The sequence below is a fragment of the Manis javanica genome, chromosome 10, assembly GCF_040802235.1.
Source record: "Manis javanica isolate MJ-LG chromosome 10, MJ_LKY, whole genome shotgun sequence".
Lineage (NCBI taxonomy): Eukaryota > Metazoa > Chordata > Mammalia > Pholidota > Manidae > Manis > Manis javanica.
In genome coordinates, this window is record NC_133165.1 from 79,223,572 (window position 1) to 79,244,590 (window position 21,019).

At 46.8% G+C, this 21,019-nt stretch overlaps 1 protein-coding gene and 2 long non-coding RNA genes across 4 annotated transcripts in view; 2 read left to right on the top strand and 1 right to left on the bottom strand.

The window, feature by feature from the left end:
• On the top strand, positions 1-12,019 carry LOC140843583 (uncharacterized). Its single transcript, XR_012121437.1, has 2 exons — positions 1-610; positions 11,840-12,019. It is a non-coding gene; the product is annotated as an uncharacterized lncRNA (long non-coding RNA).
• Positions 11,857-14,405, bottom strand: LOC118967280 (uncharacterized). Its single transcript, XR_005054183.2, has 3 exons — positions 14,285-14,405; positions 12,510-12,619; positions 11,857-11,990 (listed from the first exon to the last, which is right to left on the bottom strand). It is a non-coding gene; the product is annotated as an uncharacterized lncRNA (long non-coding RNA).
• STAT6 (signal transducer and activator of transcription 6) overlaps positions 14,398-21,019 on the top strand; it is a 15,107-nt gene continuing 8,485 nt past the window's right edge. The window contains exons 1-6 of one of the 2 annotated variants that reach the window (XM_017643386.3): positions 14,398-14,605; positions 19,267-19,403; positions 19,768-19,906; positions 20,187-20,270; positions 20,694-20,832; positions 20,959-21,011. In XM_017643386.3, coding sequence (XP_017498875.2) covers positions 19,288-19,403; positions 19,768-19,906; positions 20,187-20,270; positions 20,694-20,832; positions 20,959-21,011 — 531 coding nt within the window. In that variant the 5' untranslated portion in view covers positions 14,398-14,605; positions 19,267-19,287. Of the gene's footprint in view, positions 14,606-19,266; positions 19,404-19,767; positions 19,907-20,186; positions 20,271-20,693; positions 20,833-20,958; positions 21,012-21,019 lie in introns of those variants that run through there. The other variant, XM_073213404.1, reaches the window with a different exon arrangement.

Consider the following 21,019-nt stretch of genomic DNA (forward strand, 5'->3'; position numbering starts at 1 on the left):
GCCCTCGGGAGGGAGTTGGACCCGCGGCGCGATGTGCAGCTCTGGCAAGCGGTGGGAGAGCGGGGTCCCCGGCCCGCCGGCCGGTGCTGGGCCAGAACCACCCCCTCCCCGGACTGGGCCTGCCTCCCCGGTGCTCCAGAATGCCGAAGGGGCAAGGGAGGAGTGGGTAGTGGGCGAGGAGTGCTGCGGGCTTCCCCTGAAACTCAGTGTCACAGCCTAGGATTTCAGACCGGTTTGGGGAGCAGCGACTCGAAGGTCCAGGCCGAGACCTGATCTCCCGGGAACCCTGCCTGTACCTCCCCAGCCTGGGGTGGGCGCAGGGGCCGCCTGTCCGCGGGGCCAGTATACGAGAATAGGCTGAGGTTTCATTTGGAGACTTCGTAAGACCGGACCGGGACTGGGGCCTGTGGCGGAGGGGGCTGTGTGGCGGAGGGACCGCGAGGGCGCCCCCGCCTCCGTGCCCGGGCTCGGAGGAATCAGGGACACCCGCGGGGACACGCCGGAGCTTGCCCGCCCGCCTGGGGCTGCGGGATGCAGCCCACCTCAGTGCCAGCCCCTCCCAGCTCGCCTGGCCCAGGGCGCGGAGGGGCGGACCCTGGTTTGGAGGGAGGTGAGTCACCAGCGGGGTGGGGTCGAGGAAGGGCCGGCCCCCTTCGACCCGAGAAGTCGGGGCTCATTTATTATTTTTTTGTTTGTTTGGCATTTTGTTTTTTATACCTTCTGACTGGCCTCCTATCAGGTCGGGGTTTTCGATTCCAAGCAACGGGGGTTTGGAATGAGAATGAGGGATTCTAGACCTCTTCCTGCAGGCCGCGAGTTCTAAGGAGGTGTCTGCTACCTGCCGGACCTTTGTCCCGGCTCCGAGCCTGTAGGGGAATGCCACTTTGAGTCCAGACGGCTCGGGCGGTTCCCAGAACCCGGTAAATAAGCTTCTGGCCACTACCCCTTTCTGGCGGTGTTTTAAGACTGTACCACGGGTGTCTGGCTCTGGTGTCTGGAAGTCAGAGTTCAGGGAGACTGCAGGCAGCGACCTCCGCTGCCAGAAATTGACGTTTGAGACGAGAGAGGGTTGCACCACCCTTCTCCCTTTACGAATTCCAGTCAAGAAGGGCCCCAAGGCCTCCAGTCTGTCCCTGGCAGAAAGCAGGATAGCAGGATGACTTGTGTTGATGGCAAGAGGAATCCAGAGCAACGCGACCTTTCCCCCGAAACCAGAACTTCCTGCTCTGGGATGTCACCTACCTTTAGTCTCCCTTTAGACTAGAAACCAGACCTTTTCCAACTCTTTGGGCCTTTTTCTCCAATCTTGCAAGCCTGTGCTCAAGGCCTGTCATTTTTTCCTTTGAAACAAATCAGATTTCCTCCATGTCCATTGCCAGCATTTCTCTGGGCAGGGTGGGGTCTTATTCCTCCTTTTACCCAGCCCTCTGGGCTGACACAGTGACGGGCACAGGGCAGGCACTCACTAAATGTTTCTGACTGCCTATTAGGTTCCTTCTGCTCCCAGGACCCCCTCCCAATACTGTGGTCCAAATGAAATCAGATTGAAACAGATTTCAGGCAGCCCTGAAGGGAAGAAGCTATCTGGAGTCACTGTATGTAGCCTGAGAGTGCTGTGAGGGGACAGTCTCATTCCTGTCTTGTTAACCATTTTACATATATGAATCTCCCTCAAACTGCTTTGCCTGTCTCTCCCTGGCTGGCAGACCCCTACTGGGTGTCTATAGACAACTGAGTCAAATGTGAGCCCTTCCAGTCATGACCTTCCAAAATCTGGCCTTAGCCAGCATGTTGACACCTCTCACTTGCTACCTCCCAAACCATGCTATCTCCTGAATGTGCATGGGTGTTCATTTTTATTAACTTTACATTGTAAAAAATGATAATACTTACTGATTAAAAAACTCAACAGTACAGAAAGGTACAGGGTAAAAGTAAACTTGAGTTCTCCACGCCCCTGTTTTTAGTCCAACCCCCAGAATAACCACTATTAAGAGTTTCTTGGGTCTCCTATGGGGAGGTTTTTTTTTTCTTTAAATGATGAGCAAATACAAACATCCTTTAAAACAACAAGTGAGCTCTTGGTTCTGTAACTTGCTTTTTTCAATTGACTTACGTAGATCCCTTTCCACGTTGTACACACACATCTAAGCTCACTTCTTATATTGGCTACTTTATATTACAAGATTGGATACTCCACCATCTAGGGGTTTTTGGGTCCTTGGTTATTTCCTGTATGTGAACTGCTGAGGGTGGCTCTGTGAGATGAGGGAATGCCTGTTTCCACCCAAGCCTTTAATTATGCAGCTCTCCCAGCTTCTCCCTATCCTCCTCAGGAAAGCTCTCCTGTTAGTCTCTGCTCATCTTCTAAACTAGCTGTAAAGGTAGCCGCAGGACCCAGAATTTAGCACTCAATTTTGGGAGTTGTGGGCCTACCACCAAACCATAAATTCCTTAAGAGGAGGGATCATGTATTTTATTTCTCTGCAGTGTTATGAGCTCTCAGCTGCTTGACGGGGAGGCTAACAGGTATATTAGGACTAGGGGTGTCTGCCCAGGTAGAGGAAACCATAATTACTGTTGAATGGGATATAACGGTAAGCATCTTCTTCCCCATATTTCTCCTAAAGCCCTCATTATTCAGTCCCTCTCTGCCTCAGTTCCTTCACCTCTCCACTTCTATTCTGAAGAACCTTCTTCCATCTTCAAGTCCTTGGGTTGGAATTATAACAACACACTGGGAAATCAAGGAGGAATTCTCTGCAATCCATGATCAGGATACGTAGAATGGTGACAGCGGCAAAGAAGTTGGTGTGGGAACAGGAATATCTCCTTTTCTTTTGCTCTCAGAAAATCATTAAACAACTCCTTTTCCTGTCTGAGTGTAACAGGCACTGGAATGGTACGGTATTAAGGGGATGCCTCTGGGACTGATTGTGCGGCCAGAGATGGACACCACCTAGTGGTCATTTAAAGAAGTGTGACTAGGAAGGTTGTCTGCAGGGAAGGTGGGAAGAAAACCAAGATTTTATTGAACGCTTAGGAGTTACCAAGTCCACACAATGGATTTTACATGGATTAGGTCACCTAAGTCTCATAACCACTTTGTGGCATAGGTTTTATTTCTAACTTGTAGATATAGAAATAGAGGCCCAGAGAGATTAATGAATCTGTCCCAAATCCCCAAAGCCCAGTTTTCATTCATTTAATTAACATTTATCAAATCATTTCATAATGTAAAAAAACTGTGAATCATTATATTATACACCTGAAACTAATAGGATATTGTACGTTGAATATATTTCCATTAAAAAAACATTTATCACATACCTCAGATGTGCCAGACACATTGCTGGGCACTGGGGACAAGAGGTGGAAACACACTGTCTCTGCCTTCAAGAATGCTGAGTGTACAATTAGTGGAGCTGCTCAACTTGATGACTGACAATTATAATACAGTACTTTACTGCCTATGATAGAGGCAAACACAGAGGGCCATGGGAACCAAAGTAGGATATGTATTCCAGATAAGATCAAGGCAAAGCAGGGCAGATTATGCCAGGCTACATGTTGAAAGAGGGGAAAGAGATGACTTGCAATGATAGGAAGAAACTGTGTTTTAGGCTGAAGGAGTAAAGTCATGAGGAAGTTTAAAACATTTGAGGAATGGCAAATATGGTATGGCTGAAGTCTAAGGTGCACTTACTGGAGAGGGTAACGGATGACCTGTCAGGGAGCCTAACACAAAGGGTGATTTTAGCCCCACTAAGGACTTCGAATTTTTTTCTAGAGGAAGTGGAGAGCAAGATGAGAAACTGATGAAGTCCATAATGCATCAGCCATAAAACTGGACAGGAAGAGGATTCCAGACTAAGGAGATAGGATCTTGGATACTAATTGGTTTATCATGTCAGCCTAGAGGATAATGATAGAGAAAGCTGGATCTAGAATTGACTGCCCAGTAGAATCACCTGGAGAGCTTTTTAAAACCCCAATACTAACAAAAGAAAAAAAACATTCCCAATGCTGGAGGACTTATACCCCTTGGCCTCAAGGATTGGAAGCTACAGTAATCAAGACAGTGTGGTACTGGCTCAAGTATCAGACAGATCCATGGGACAGGACAGAGGGACAGAAAAAAACTCATATGTCAAGGTCATTTGATTTGGACAAAGATGTCAAAGCAATCCACTGGGGAAAGGAATGTCTTTTCAACAAATGGTCCTGGAACAACTGAATATCCATATGGGAGAAATAAGTGAACCTTGACTCCCACCTTATACTATATGCAAAAATTAATTTAAGATGGATCATAGATCTAGGCCACAAAAATTAAAATCATAAAGCTTTTAGATGAAAACACAGAATGTCTTTATGACTTGGAAGTAGGCAAAATTTTCTTAAATCATAAAAAGCAATAACTGTAACACTAATGATGAATTAGCAGATAGAGAAATCAGGAAAACAATTCCATTCACAATTGCATCAAAAAGAATAAAATACCTAGGAATAAACCTAACCAAGGAAGTGAAAGACCTATACCCGAAAACTACAAGACACTCTTAAGAGAAATTAAAGAGGACACTAACAAATGGAAACTCATCCCACGCTCTTGGCTAGGAAGAATTAATATTGTCAAAATCGCCATCCTGCCTAAAGCAATCTACAAATCCAATGCAATCCCTGTCAAAGTACCAACAGCATTCTTCAATGAACTGGAACAAATAGTTCTAAAATTCATATGGAACCACCAAAGACCTCGAATAGCCTAGCCAAAGCAATCCTGAGAAGGAAGAATAAAGCAGGGGAGATCTCACTCCCCAACTTCAAGCTCTACTACAAAGCCACAGTAATCAAGACAATTTGGTAGTGGCACAAGAACAGAGCCACAGACCAGTGGAACAGGATAGAGAGGCCAGATATTAACCGAAACATATATGGTCAATTAATATACGATAAAGGAGCCATGGACATACAATGGGGAAATGACAGCCTCTTCAACAGCTGGTGTTGGCAAAACTGGACAGCTACATGTCAGAGAATGAAACTGGATCATTGTCTAACCCCATACACAAAAGTAAATTCGAAATGGATCAAAGACCTGAATGTAAGTCATGAAACCATAAAACTCTTAGAAAAAAACATAGGCAACAATCTCTTAGACATAAACATGAGCGACATCTTCATGAACATATCTCCCCGGGCAAGGGAAACAAAAGCAAAAATGAACAAGTGGGACTATATCAAGCTGAAAAGCTTCTGTACAGCAAAGGACACCACCAACAGAACAAAAAGGCATCTTACAGTATGGGAGAATATATTCATAAATGACAGATCTGATAAAGGGTTGACATCCAAAATATATAAAGAGCTCACACATCTCAACAAACAAAAAGCAAATAATCCAATTAAAAAATGGGCAGAGGAGCTGAACAGACAGTTCTCCAAAGAAGAAATTCGGATGGCCAACAGGCCCATGAAAAGATGCTTCACATTGCTTGTCATCAGAGAAATGCAAATTAAAACCACAATGAGATATCACCTCACACCAGTAAGGATCGCCACCATCCAAAAGACAAACAACAACAAATGTTGGTGAGGTTGTGGAGAAAGGGGAACACTCCTACACTGCTGGTGGGAATGTAAACTAGTTCAACCATTGTGGAAAGCAGTATGGAGGTTCCTCAAAAAGCTCAAAATAGAAATACCATATGACCCAGGAATTCCACTTCTAGGAATTTACCCTAAGAATGCAGCAGCCCAGTTTGAAAAAGACATATGCACTCCTATGTTTATCGCAGCACTATTTACAATAGCCAAGAAATGGAAGCAACCTAAGTGTCCATCAGTAGATGAATGGATAAAGAAGATGTGGTACATATACACAATGGAATATTATTCAGCCATAAGAAGAAAACAAATCCTACCATTTGCAACAACATGGATGGAGCTAGAGGGCATTATGCTCAGTGAAATAAGCCAGGCAGAGAAAGACAAGTACCAAATGATTTCACTCATATGTGGAGTATAAGAACAAAAAAAAAAAACTGAAGGAACAAAACAGCAGCAGAATCACAGAACCCAAGAATGGACTAACAATTACCAAAGGGAAAGGGACTGGGAAGGATGGGTGGGAAGGGAGGGATAAGGGGGGGAAAAAGAGAAAGGGAGCATTATGATTAGTGTGTATAATGTGGAGGGGGGAACGGGGAGGGCTGTGCAACACAGAGAAGACAAATAGTGATTCTACAGCATCTTACTACACTGATGGACAGTGACTGTAATGGGGTTTGTGGGGGGGGACTTGGTGATGGGGAGAGTTTAGTAAACATAATGTTCCTCATGTAATTGTAGATTAATGATACTAAAAAAAAAGCAATAACTGTAAGAGAAAAAAATTCATAAAAGAAACATCAAAACATAAAACTTTTGCTCATCAAAAGACAGCATTAAGGAAACGGATGAGTAAGCTCTAAGACCAGGGAGAGGAAATCCCGGGGCAAAATACCTCTAAAAATCAGTCAAAGGGAGAAATAAGTTTAAAACCTGTTTATTGCTTACAAACTGCAGTCTGGGGCCTTGTCCCTTTTCTTCTCCAGCAGAAGCAAAACTGGCCCTCCCCCTCACCTTTCAGCTACAGATAAGCCCTCCTTGCCCAGGTAATTACCCACTGATATGGAGTTGAACTTCTCTCCACCCTTGAGGAATGATGCAAATGCACTAAAGCCATACTTCTCTCCACCGCTGAACACCTATTGATATGCAGATATACTAAAGCCAGGCGAGATATTACAATTTTACCCACATAAGCCAAATAGGTAAGCAAAATATTGACCTTACAAAGGACTGCTATCTAGGTTATTAAAAAGAAATTCCTATATGTTGAAACCACAATGTTGTTCATGTAAAACCTTCATACTATTGCATATCAATGATACTTTAATAGAAAAAATTCCTATAACACAGTAATAAAAAGACAACCCAATTAAAAAAAAGGACAAAATTTTTGAACAAATACTTCACAAAAAAAACATATATAAATGGCCAATGGCCAATAAGCACATGAAAAGTGCTCAGATATCTTTAGTCACCAAGAAAATGCAAATTAAAACCACATAACATAATTCTCCACACTCACCAAAATGGTCAAGCTTTAAAAAGTTGATAATAACAAATGTAGTGAGAATGTTGAAGAACTGAACTCTCATACTGTGTTGGGAATGTCAAATGTACTATCAATTTGGAGCAATATGTGGCAGTTTCTTATAAAACTGAGTAATTAACCTACCTTATAACCCAGAAACTATACTCCTAATTATTTATTCAAGGAAATGAAATTGTATGCTTATACAAAGATTTGGAGAAGAATGTTCATAGCAGTTTTCTTCCTAATAGCCAAAACCTGGCTACAGTCCAGGTGTCTATCATCTTAAAAAAAGGATAAACAAACTGTGGTCTATCTCTACAATGGGATACCACTTGTAATAAAAACAGACAAAATATGGATACACACAACAACATGCACAGGTGAGTCTCAACATGAGTCAAAGAAGCCAAAGAGAAAAAGCAATATCCTATTTTACTCCATTTATATAAATTGTGGAACAGACAAAACTAATTTACAGTGTAAGAAAATTAGAACAGTGGCTCCCCAGGAGGGTGGGGTGAGGATAACTATCTACATCTTGGTAAGTGTTTGGATGTCATACAGCAAACTAGCGGTAGGGCAGGGCTTTGAACCCCAGGGGCCTGGCCCCAGAGGCCATGGTTTATTATATTATATTGCTTTGCCGCTGAGAGGCTACAGCCTTGGCTGTGGATAAGATTACCTAGGAAGAGTAGCCTGTGAAGACAGGAGGCTGAGAAGGGCCTCCCAGAGAGGTAGGAGGAAGACCAGGAAAGAGAGACCTTGAAAACCAATGGGGGTGGGGAGGCTCACTCAAGAATGGTTAACAGTGTCGAACATTGCTGAGAGGTCCAGCAAGAGAAGGCTGCTGTTCTCAACACCTAGGAGGGCAGCTGTGACATGGACCACAAAAGTTTCACTGGGCTGCTGGGAACAGCAGCTGGCTGGCAGTGCACTGAGGAGGTGAGGAAGGGAAGAGAATGAATGTGAGTAACTTTCCCAAGAAGCTTGGCTGCACAAGGGAAGACAGAGAGAGACAGTAATTAGTGTGTTAGTTAAAGGGCTGGGATTTCCTTGCCAAGGCTCAGTCCTGACCACAGCTGGCTCCATCCAGACATACTTGACTTCGGCCACCCACCAAGGCTGCTGCTTATCCTTCTGTGAGGTGAAGGTATGCTGGCCACAGTAAGCCTCTGACAGTCCCAGGGCTCCATTTGGAAACTTGCTATCAGCTGACTCTGCCACTGCTCACATCCTGTCACCCTTGGCAAGCAAGCCTCAGTGGGTGTCCACCCTTCTCCACTTGGCCCATTGCTTATTCTTCCTGACCATCCTTGCACTGCTCCCCACCCACCTCCTTGCACACAGCCCTGGCCAATTTAGGCTCAGACTATCCTTGCCCCTCCTTGCTAGTCTGAAATCAGACTCTTGCCTAAGGATATTCTTTCTTTAACAAGATCTCACATATTCTCCCAGCTGCACAAGACAAGTGGTGACGGGAGCATCGGTGTCAGCCTGCTCTGGGCTCTCCATTTCTGATAGTCAAAATAGCTCCACCAAGGTCTCAGTTAGGGATGCATCTAGCAGCAAGTAACATAAGACCCAATAAAAACAAACTGAACAAAGAGGAGTTCTGGAGCAGATCAGGGTTGATTTACTCATCAAGAGTTTTCTACCTCCTCACATCGCTTCTCTATCCTCAGTGGTTGACAGTATCTCCCCTCATAGTTGCAACACGGTTGCAGATGTTTCACATATGGACTTGGAATTGAGGAAAAACAAAATCTTTCCCAAGAGCCCCATAAAGTCCTATTGACCAGGGGAATGGGAATACCATGATGGCTGGACCAGTGAGATTCATCCCCTGAATGCATGGGAAGGGAACCCCTGGTCAAAATCCAGACTTTGCCAGCAAGGGAGAAGGGCTTACTGCTGAGTAGGTACCATCAGTGCTTGCCCCGCATTTACAGATTCCTCTTCCTTTTAAGGGTCAGCCATTTCACCTTTCATTAAGATGTGATATGTTGCCAGGCAACAGCAATTAGTATCCAGACTAATTGGGTTCAAATCCCAGATCTCTCTCTTGCCAGCTCTCTGGCCTTGGGAGTTTCCATTTGTAAAATCAGGGCTATCAGTGTTATCCAGTGGAGCTTTCTGTGATGATGGAAATGTCCCATGTCTGTGCTAGTATAGTAGCCATTAGCTGTTGGTTATTGAATATTTGAAATTTGGCTACTGCATATGAGAAACTGATTTTTTTAAATCTAAAATTAAGTAGCCACATATGATTGGTGGTTACTGTATTGGGCACACAGTTCTATCTCATAGTATTGTAGGATCAACATACAGTGCTTAGATTTTTTAGTGGAAATTGAAATAACATATAAACCCTTACTAAGTGTTAGTTCTTACAATTTTTGCTGTCATCCTCTGATGTCCTGGTCACTTGACCACACTCCCTACAGTAGTTGGCATCTGACTCACTGTTTCTTGTCCACTTCAGGTCTTTTGCAGACCCAGATGGCTTCAGCATCCATGCAGGAAGTCCTGCCAGCACCCTGGCCTCTTGATTCCCTCCCCTCCACAATTCCAGTGACTCACCTCCATGTCACTATAGCTCCACTCTCCCCGGAGAGCTGGACTGAAATCTTACCTCCTTGTCTCTGACCATAACACTCTAGTTTTTTCTTTCCTTTGTGCCCAGGAAGCCTTTTCTTTGGGTTTGCTGAGATTTCCAGTTCCTTGACTCTGTTCTTTTCTTACCCCCTGGTTCCTCATGCCTTTACTTCCCTTCCTAAGCAGCCTTCATTCCACAATGCTTCACTTTTACTCCTCCACCAAATGGCCTCCTCCTCTGTTATTATTAAACTTCTGAACTGTCCTCCTGGCTTCAGACTTAACTTTAAATCCACCCTCCACACTACACCTAGGTAGTTTCTCCACCAAATTTCATCATATTACTCACCTACTTAAATCCTCTGATGCTCCCATTGCCAACTACTACCCATTTCTAGAAGGTACCATGCTCCCTCAGTATCCATGCTTTTGCACATGCTAGATCCTCTTCCTGTTTTACCTCTCCTCTTGTTCTTTGCCTGAATAACTCCTATTTTCCCTCCAAGATTCATTTTAGCTGTGGCCTCCTCCAGGAAGCTCTCTATGATCTCCCCTATCCTCTACCTAGTTTAAGTGCCCCTCCAAAGAGCTCCCATGGCACCTTGTACCTCACTGGAATCATATCCCTGATTATCTTGTAGTATCATTGTTTGTTAACTAATCTGACTCTCCCCTTAGCTGTAAAAGCCTGAGAACAGTCACCCAACAAATTTTTATTGAATTAACTAAATACAGATTTTGGGCAGATTGGTTTTGTTTGTTTTCTATCAGTTTGATTTTACTTTTTTAAAGGTGGGAGAAATTTGAACATGCTTATAGGCTGACAGCAAGGAGATGTAATAATTAGAGAATGAGAGGTTGGAGATTTGGAGGATGGGGGCCAATTAGTGGAACAGTGTCTGAGGAAGCAGAAGAGAGGGGTCATGAGCACAGGTGGAGGAACATATCTTGGGCAGGAGCAGGGACAGAGACACCCTTTCCTCTAAGCCTGCAGGGAGGGTGCAGGTGCTAATAAGCATATCTGGGGAAGTTTCCAACTGATGGCCTCTGTTTCCTGTAATCTGAGTGGTGAGTTGGTATCAAGGTGGATGGAAATTTGGGGAGAATGGCAAAGGCCTGAGAGACAGGGCTGGCAAGGAGCCTGCAGCAGCTCCTCACACTCCTGTGACCTTTCCTTCTATCCCTCAATCCTCCACAAATCTCAGGACACTATCCACTGTTCCCAAACATGGCACCCGCTCATCTTATTGTGAAATGTATTGAGCTCCTACCATCAGTCCATCACTAAGTTTAGGCTTATATAAGAGTGTATGTAAAACATTTAGCCCAGCACCAGGTACACAGTAAACACTCAGTAAATGGTAGTCATTGTTTTCACTCACACGAATGCATGTTATAGTTTCTAGCTGCACAGCAGTATGTACAGTATGATGTGAATCCCCACCCTCCAGGAGCTTACGTTCTCCTGTAAGAAGGATGTACCCATAAAATAATTGAAGAGCAATGCAAAGTGTTATGTGATGGTTACCAACACCCAAACGGTGCTTAGTTTTGCTTTTTTTTTGTCCCAGCCTGTACTAAAAAGTATTTTGTATCAAGATATGTATATAAAACTAAAGCAAAAGTTTCATTAAACAATACTTATCCTTTGTGTGATGCATGCTGATATTTTCTACTCTATTCTGCTTTGTTTTTAAAAAATGGTGGTCAAAGCTCACTGTTATGGGTTGAATTGTTACCTTGAAAATTTATATTTTCATATGTTGAATTCGTATGTCCCTTGAAAATTCACATTCATATGAGGTACCCCAGTACTTTCTGAATGTGATGTTATTTGTAGACAGGGTTTTTACAGAGGTAATCAAATTCAAATAAGGTCCATAATTTAAATGGACTGATGTCTTATAAAAAGGGGAAATGTGAAGGGGACTGGGGGCATAGATGAAATAGGTGAAGGAGGGAAAACATTAGTGAGAATGTTGATATCCTGATCACAGCAACAGTTACATAAGTGTATACACATGTCAAAAGTCATCAAGCTATATACTAAAATTTGTGCATTTTATTGTATGTACCTTAATGAATTTTTTTTTAAAGGGAAATTTGGAGACAGACTGGCATTACAGGGAGAACACCATGTGAATGTGAAGACAGCCAAGAGAAAGACCTGGAATGGATTCTCTCATAGCCCTGAGACTGCGGAACCAACTCTGCCAGCACCTTGATCTTGGACTTCTCGCTTCCAGTACTGTGAGACAATAAACAGCTGTTAAGTCATCCAATGTGTGCTTTGTTACAACAGACATAGCAAACTAATACACTCTTCAGACTGATTTTGTGACTCACTATTGGGTTGCAACCTACTGTTCACAGACTACAAAGTTCTTCTTATCTATGCTTTCTCTTGTGCAATCTTTCTAGCCACTTATGGGGATGGCAGGGCCTGAAGGAGGGTGAGGCAAGTCACTCACTCTCAGCGTTGTGCCAGTGGGGGTGTCATTACTGAAAGTCTGGCCCACTCTGCAGTTGCATGACCTAAAGATGGGGCCCTCCTTAAATTTGCACCCAAGACACCATCCCAGCCTAGGCCCTGCGAGGCAGTTCCAACTACTGTTCCACTTGAGGGGTTGACACACAGTCACCACGCTTTTAAGTGGAGTTGGACTCAAGCCAGATTTGCCTCTAGAGTCTGAGTTCTTTTCATAGCATCCCAGTGTTCCCCCATTGGTGTAGATAGAGAAGATGACAATAAATATTGTTTTCCTACCAGTACTTGCTCCTTGCCTTCCTACTTCCCAAAAGGAGCCATAGATAGAGGCTGCATTCGTTCTTCCCCTCCTCTTGCCAATGTTCGGGGGACATTGGGCTTCTGAGACCCTGAAATGGTGAAGCCTGAATTCACCTGCTGTCTGTGGAGGTCTGCAGGCAGAGAGGATGCCTGGAAGCACATACAAAGTGCATGCACCACAAAAGCCCTTGCGATCCTAGCATAGCTTGGCTGCACAAGCTCATGGACAGATTCCTGCCTACCATCTCCACCCCTGCTCTCCTTCCTCCTTAATTCACTGCCTTCCAGATACAGTAAATACATGAGCACATAGACCTCGAATAGGCTCCATCTTTGTGGCGGTAATATTACCCCCGAGCCCAGGGACCCCTATAGAGGAGGGAGACCCTTCTACCTTCTTCATGCCTGGTTTATTCTAGACCACAAAAACAGTGCCTGACTTAACTACGTGCCAGGCATTTTCACATTTCATTCTCACAACTTTATGCATTAAGGCTATCATTTGCTCCATTTTATGAATGGTTTTATGGATGACAAAACTGAAGTACAAAGAGTAACTTGTCCAGAACTCTGCAGTTACCGTGTTGACCAGATCTGAAACCAAGCAGTCTGTCTCCAGAGTCCCAGTACTTGTTAGCCTCTGTTGCCCTTCCCCCACCCCCAGCACACATGTTCACGTGCACTATTGCACACACATGCCCATCCACATGGGACCAGGCGGGAGGAGCCGGGTTTGGGCTATCAGTCCAGGCACCAGGGGGCAGCATAGGCCTAGCTTTAACCTCTTAGCCCAGCCCTGTTTGGGGAGAGAGAGGGAGTAGATGTCTCCTCCCACTTTCTACAGCACCGCCCCCCGCACCAGAGACCACCCTCTCCACACCCTATGTCTCTGGTTTGGGGGCATGAAGGTGTCTCTGGGTCCCTTGGCTTTTTCCTGCTCCTCCTCCAGCAAAAGCTTCAGAAGCCAACCACTCGTCATGATGACTCAGAAGCTGAGCCAGCCTGTGTGTGTGTGCGTGTTGCACGGTGACTGCATTTGACTTTGAGTGCTGACATGTCTGTGAGCTTGCCCACATGTGTGTAAGCATGTCTGTATGTGTGTGTGGTCTTGTGGCCGAGGAAGTTGTGCATGTGCGGGTTTGTTTCTGGGTGTATCCCAGTGTTAACCCCAGAAACAGGAACTTTGACAGGCTGCACAGCAGATTCATACTCAGACTTGTCCCTTTGGACCCTGCAGGCTGTGCCAGTTCCAACCAGGAGTGTAGCACCCTGTGAGAAGGGGGCAAAGACGGTTTTCAGTCCAGGAGACTCGTTCCGGGGTCTTCCAGAATTCTGAGCTTTGGGGTCTTCTCCTCCACTCCCCCCCTCAGTGGTCACGCGACCTCTAAGGCGTTCCTTGCCAAGAAGGGAGGGGACTTTGGAGTTTGAGCTCCTTGGCTACTTTTCAGGGTCGTCCACTGGAGGGAGCGCAGAGCCCAGAGGGATTTTGCTTTTGCAGAGGCCAGGACAAGCCCAGTCCCTCAAGAGCCCCAGACACAGGGCCCTGTGAGAATTTGAGTATGGGAGAGGCAGTTTGGGACGGCATGTCTCTGCTCGGTATTAGGTGACTTTCTGGAGAAAAGTCGATACGTTTTGAGGGGACAGAGCAAGCGGAGACCAGCCTCCCCTGTAGCTTGGCCTCACGGCCCCCAGCCTCCGTCCTTACTCCCTCACCTCAAACTCCCCAACCAGGCACAGGAGGCACATAAGCTCACCCCACTTTCTTCCTCTTCCTCCTCCAGCCCACTTTCTCTTCTCTGTGTCGTCAGAGCTCCAGGGAGGGACCTGGGTAGACAGAGAAGCCGGAAACAGCAGGCTGGGGCAGCCACTGCTTACACTGAGGAGGAAGAACGAGAGAGGATTGCGTGTGCGTGCGTGTGTGTGTGTGTCTGTGTCTGTGTACTTTCTTTCCGGTGGTGGTGGTGGAGGGAGGGGGTGCTAGCAGGGCCAGCCCTGAACTCGCTGGACAGAGTTACAGACCCATGGGGCCTGGCAGTGCCTGCTGAGCGGGAGAAGACAGCAGAGGGGTTGCCAAGGTGAGGGGATGGCTCCGAGGAGGGGCGGGCGGGGGCCTCTTACTCGGCGTGGCGGGGTGGGCTGGCGGGGTTGGGGGCGCCTCTCAGGACCCTCCCCTGGGTGAAGTGGGTGGTCCCCTGGCGATAGTTTCAGGTGCTGTTGGTGCTGGGTTTGGCAGTTTCGAATTTCTCAGAAGAGTCCGAGATGCGTACAGGCCCAGCGCCGCCACCTCCCCGCGGTGGGTGACTTTTTCCACACCCCGCCCCCGCCCCTCCAGGGCAGTGTACAGGCAGGGAGAGGAGGGCGAGGAGGTGCCCCTCTGCCCTCGGGGGCGGTGGGAAGGGGGTGCTTCTCCCTAGAAGGCTGATGCCAGAGGGCAGGGGTCCTTGACAAATCTCTAGCCTCTTCCCACCCCGAAGATTCCTGTCCAAGGGTGTGGCTGCGTAGTGAGCGAGCCCCAGATGTCGACCTCATGGTGCCCAAGAGGAGGGGGAATTTCCCCCTCAACCCCGCTCCACGCTCCGCTGCTGCAGAAGCCAGGTTTCCAGGCGGCGCGCGGCTAACTCTCCCGGTCGCGCTGGCCCCGCCTCCCGCGGTGGCCAACTCGGAGGAGCTCTTCCGACTTTTGATCCTGTGGTCCCACGGCCACGGGACTCGGGAATCTAGGCGTCGAGGTGACCGGGTCTAGGCCACGCAGGGGCTGAGAGGATCCTGGACGTGTGCTTCCCCTTTCGTGGGACACTGGGCCTCCGGTCCCACCCCCTCGCGCGGGGCTCCTCCCTCCCTGCGGGTCCTCTGGAGCTTACAGCAGAAGGCGGCGCTGTCCTGGCAGGCCTGCAAACCCAGCTTCGCTATTGGGAGGGGTTGGGGGAGAGCGTGCTTCCTGAGGTCTGGGGGTGGAGTGGGGGAGGAGATTTGAGGTCAGGGCCAGGCCAGGAGGCTGTCAGTCATCGAGGGGGTATTAGGGATCAACTCAGTCCCCTACAGGGTAAGAGTAGAGGGTCCAAGGTCTGAGCACGGTGAGAAACAGGAGACAAGAGAGAAGTGAGGAACGGGGTCCTACTTTGAATTTGAAACACAGACCAAAAGCTGGGAGTGGGTATAGAAAGGACTATTGGAGTACCTTGAGCTGAAGCGGGCAGGATTCTGCCATTGGGAGAAAAGAGCTGCCGGGGACAAGGGAGGGGGTTTGCAGCTGGAATCTCTAAAGATGAGGCGCCTCTGTTCTCCATCCTTTTGCGAGTCCTGGGGGAGGGGAAAGGCTAAAAGTCCAACAGGAGGACTTGGGATTACTGGGTTGGGGAGACCCAGGGAGTTTCCATCCCTACCCTCTCCCTCATCTTGGGGAAAGGGACAATATGAGAAACATGAATTGGGAGACCCCTGGGAAACCACTGGTTTGCCCACTCCACTTGGCAGCCCTCTGAGAAACCCCACTCTGCAGCCCTCTCTGCTGCTTGTCCCATCTCCTCCTTTCCTCTCTCCCTCTTTTCTTCTCTGCCATTGGCCTTCTAACTAAGCCCCTAGCTTCCTCTTCCCCAATTCTATGGTTTTTGCAGGCCTGCAGGCTTACCAAACCACCTTTTTTTCCAATGGCTCTCATCTCCCTGAGTTCTCTCTGCTTTCCCCTTTCCTGGATCTTCCCTTCCTCCCACAGCGCCCTCCTCTTAAGATGGTGGGATCTAGATGGGGAAGGGATCCTAACAGCACAATGTAGTGGTTAACCCCCCCATGCACATTTAAGTCCTGATTTCCAAACTTGTTTGCTAAGTGGCCTTGTCAAGTTAGAGAACCGCCTTGGAACTCAGTTTCTTCATCTAGAAAAAGGGATAATTATATATTTGAAAGATTGCTGTGAGGCTCTGAAGAGATACAAGCATACCTCGCTTTATTGCACTTTGCAGATACTGCGTATTGAAGGTTTGTGGCAGCCCTGCGTGGAATAAGTCTATTGGTGCCATTTTTCCAGTAGCATTTTTCTAACTTTGTATCTGTGTGACATTTTGGCAGTTCTCTCAATATTTCAAACATTTCATTATTATTATATTTGTCATGGTGTCTGTGATCAGTTATCTTTGATGTTGCTATTGCCATAATTTTGGGGCAACACAAACCATGCTGATGATATAAGATGGTGAGTTTAGTCCATAAATGTTGTGCGTGTTCTGATTGCTCTGCAGACCATCTGGCTGTCCCCTGTCTCTCTCCCTCTCCTGGGTCCTCCCTATTCCCTGAGACACAACAATATTAAAATTAGGCCAATCAATAATCCTACAATGACCTCTAAGTGTCTAAGTGAAAGGAAGAGTGGCATATCTCTCATTTTAAATCAAAAGCTAGAAATGATTAAGCTTAGTGAGGAAGGCATGCTGAAAGCTGAGACATGCCAAAAGCCAGGCCTCTTATGCCAAACACTTGGCCAAGTTGTGAATGCAAAGGAAAAGTTCTTAAAGGAAGAGAAAAAGTGCTCCTCCAGTGAGCACATGAATGATAAGAGTGAAATGGCCGTATTGCTGATGTGGAGAAAGTTTGAGTGGTCTGAAGAGAAGATCAAACCAGTCACAACAATCCCTTAAGCAAAAGTCTAATCCAGAACAAGGCCCTGACTCTCTTCAATTCTGTGAAGGCTGAGAGAGGTGAGGAGGACAGGCTGACTCTCTTGTTAGGGGCTTATGCACCTTATGACTTTAAGGTGAAGCCAGTGCTCATTTACCATTCCAAAAATCTTAGTGCTCTTAAAAATTATGCTAAATATACTCTGCCTGTGCTTCACAAATGGAATAACAAAGCCTGGATAATAGTACATCTGTTTACATGGTTTGCTGAATATTTTAAGCCCACTATTGAAACCTATTGCTCAGAAAAAAGATTCCTTTCAAAATATTATTGCCCATTGACAATACCCCTGGTCACCCAAGAGCTCTGGTGGAGATGTACGATGAGATTAATGTTTTCATGCCTGCTCACACACGTCCATTCCGCAGTCCATAGATGGAGGAGTAATTTTTACCTTCAAGTGTTACTATTTAATAAATGTATTTCATAAGACTACAGCTGCCATAGATAGTGCCTCCTCTGATGGATCTGGGCAAAGTAAATTGAAAACCTTCTGTAAAGGAATCACCATTCTAGATGCCATTAAGAACATTCATTCTTCTTGGGAAGAGGTAAAAATATCAACATGAACTGGAGTTTGGAAGAAGTTGATTCCAACCCTCACGGATGACTTTGAGGCATTCAAAATTCCAGTGGGGGAAGCATCTGCAGATATGGTGGAAACAGCACAAGGACTAGAATTCAAACTGGAGCATGAAGATGGTACTGAATGTCTGCAATTTCATGATTAAACCTGAACTGATGAGGAATTGCTTCTTATGGATGAGTGAAGAAAGTCGTTTCTTGAGATGTAATCTACTCCTGATGAAGATGCTCCGAAGACTGTTGAAATGACAACAAAGGATTTAGAATATCATGTAAGCTGAGTTGATAAAGCAATGGCAGGGTTTGAGAAGATTGACTCCAGTTTTGAAAGAAGTTCTCCTGTGGGTAAAATGCTATCAAACAACATCACATGCTACAGAGATACCAGTCGTGAAAAGAAGAGTCGATCAATGTGGCAAACTTCATTGTTGTCTTATTTTAAGAAATTGCCACAGACACCCCAATCTCAGCAGCCACCACCCAGAGCAGTCTGCAGCCATCAACACTGAGGCAAGACTTCTACCAGCAAAAGGATTATGACTGGCTGAAAGTTCACATGATGGTCAGCATTTTTTAGCATTAAAGTATTTTTGAAATAAGGTACATACATTGTTTTTTAGACATAACACTATAGCACATCTAATAGATTTTCAGTGTAGTGTAAACATAACTTTCATACACACTGGGAACCAAAAATTCACTTGGCTTGCTTTATTGTGGAGGTCTGGAACCAAACCTGGAATATCTCTGAGGTATGCGAGCAATGAATTCAGTGTAATGCCTCGTACATATAAGTGCATAATTAATGGCAGCTATTTTTGCTCTACCACCCTCTTCATCATCTATCCTGGTAATACTCAAATTATCCCTTGGAGCCCTGGAATTTTGAGGGGGTTGATCAGGGACACCTTTGGGGTCAGGAGGTGGGGAAAAGGAAGTAGAAACGGTAGGGTTCCAAGCCTGCCACACTTGCTTTCAACAGAGAAAGCAGATTTACAACAGAGGTTTACACTTGACTGTAATCTATTAGATGTGCTATAGTGTTATGTCTAAAAAACAAGGATTCTACAAATTCTGCTGCTTTCAAAAGTTTGGAAACAAAGTTCTATGCTTACCTGAACCTCAAATTTTATAGATGAGAAGAGTGAGGCCCATGGCAGGGAGGTTCTTTTCCCAGAGAACCAGAGCCGGGTCTAGAGTTGCAACCCAAGTCCTCTGCTTTCTCTCAGAGAGCTTCCCTCATCTCCCCTGTCTTCCCAGCCCTCTGCTGCAGCTCAGCTTTTCCCAGCCCATCACCCCTGTGTCTGCCATGGAAGGGGTAACCCTGTCTCATGCATTGGCCAAAGATGTCCCTGGTCTGGCTGCGAGTGGTGGTGGGGATATTCTCCCAGAGGTCTGTCACAGGATGTCACTGGCTGCCCCGTAACATAGGTTGGCTTTCTTGGGCACCTCTCAGAGTGGCCTTGTTCCTTTCCTCCAGGCACTCTCTGAACTCCAGATCATGTCTCTGTGGGGTCTGGTCTCCAAGATACCCCCAGAAAAACTGCAGCGGCTCTATGTTGATTTTCCCCAACACCTGCGGCGTCTGCTGGGTGACTGGCTGGAGAGCCAGCCCTGGTGAGTCCTGCTGTCCCACGCTGCTCCTCTAGGCCCTCCCTGCCCAGCTTCTCTGTCACTGGATTTTATCTGCCCCATTTTGGGGCTTGGGGCCCATTATTCCATGTGTGGCAGCCTAGATTTAGTGGGAGTCTTTGCTGCATCTACTAGACTATGCATGTTGACACGTGGAGTCCCCACCCTGTTAGAAGGCTGAGCCAAAGAGAGAGGAATTCAGGTCTGGGGCAAGGGCGCTTCCCATAACAGCTGGAAAACTGGGGATTTAGGGGCACAGATGAGGGCTGCAGTAGGTCTGAATGGAGAATAGGAGTGGGCGGAGTCAGCAGAGCAGACCTGAGGCGCCCCCATCCCGATCTTCCTGCAGGGAGTTCCTGGTCGGTGCAGATGCCTTCTGCTGCAACATGGCCAGCGCCCTACTTTCCTCCACTGTCCAGCGCCTTCAGGCCTCAGCTGGGGAGCAGGGGGAGGGGAGCACCATTCTGCAACACATCAGCACCCTGGAGGTGGGAGCAGGAGGCGGGGCCAAGGCTGGGGTGGGGCCAGAAGTAGAGCTGGGGGGAGCTTTGGGCACTGGAAGAAATTGGCTGGGTGCTGGAAGCAAATTGTTCCTGTGGTTAGCTGTTAGCTAGCATGCAAATCAGATTTTAAAAGTATGTCACTGCATGAAAACTTAGAGTTCACAGCTGCACTGCCCTTCAGTGTGTGTGTGAAGGGGAGTGGACCGGAGGGCGAGCAACATAGTAAGAGCCAGGCTAACCCTGTCTACCACCTCCATTTCTACAGAGCATATATCAGAGGGACCCACTGAAGCTGGTGGCCACTTTCAGACAAATACTTCAAGGGGAGAAAAAAGCTGTTGTGGAACAGGTATTGTGATAACCCCACACCTCAACTCACCTCCCTGAATTTCTCAGGAGCCATGAGAAGCTAGAAGGAATTGGACTTAAGGGAAAGCTCAGTGTTCTAGGTCCAGGATGACCAAAGGGGGTTCCTGGGATCAGAGTGAACTTCAAGCCATGCAGGGGAGCTTCAAATGAGGGACCAAGGGTAGTGAGGCCTGGGAAAAGAGAGCAAGGGGTAAGGAGCTGATTCTGCTGAGAGAAGTCTTATCCCTGGAACATTCCACAAGGTCTGGAAGAATTATCAAAAGGGAGAAGGAGAGCCAGACAAGGGAAGTGGCTTGTCTTTTTCTGTAGAGCATAGTAGCAGGTACCCCTTTGGGGAGTGGAGGCCAAGTGTAGGGGGATGGGTAGAGTTTCTCACCTCTTGGCATCTGTCCTTCCTGTGCAGTTCCGCCACTTGCCAATGCCCTTCCACTGGAAGCAGGAAGAACTCAAGTTTAACACAGCCCTGCGGAGGCTGCAGCACCGAGTGGGGGAAATCCGTCTTCTCCGAGAAGCCCTGCAGCAGGGGGCTGAAGCTGGCCAAGGTGGGAGCCTGGGCCTGGAGCTCTAAGAGTGTTTTGGGGAGTGTGTGGGAGTGATCCCCTCTTAGACCTCCACCATGACTGAACATCAAATCTATCTGTACCCTTGATTTCTGTCCCTACCTTCAGTACCTCTGCACAGCTTGAGAGAAACACCTGCCAATGGGACTGGGCCAAGTGAGGTGAGTAA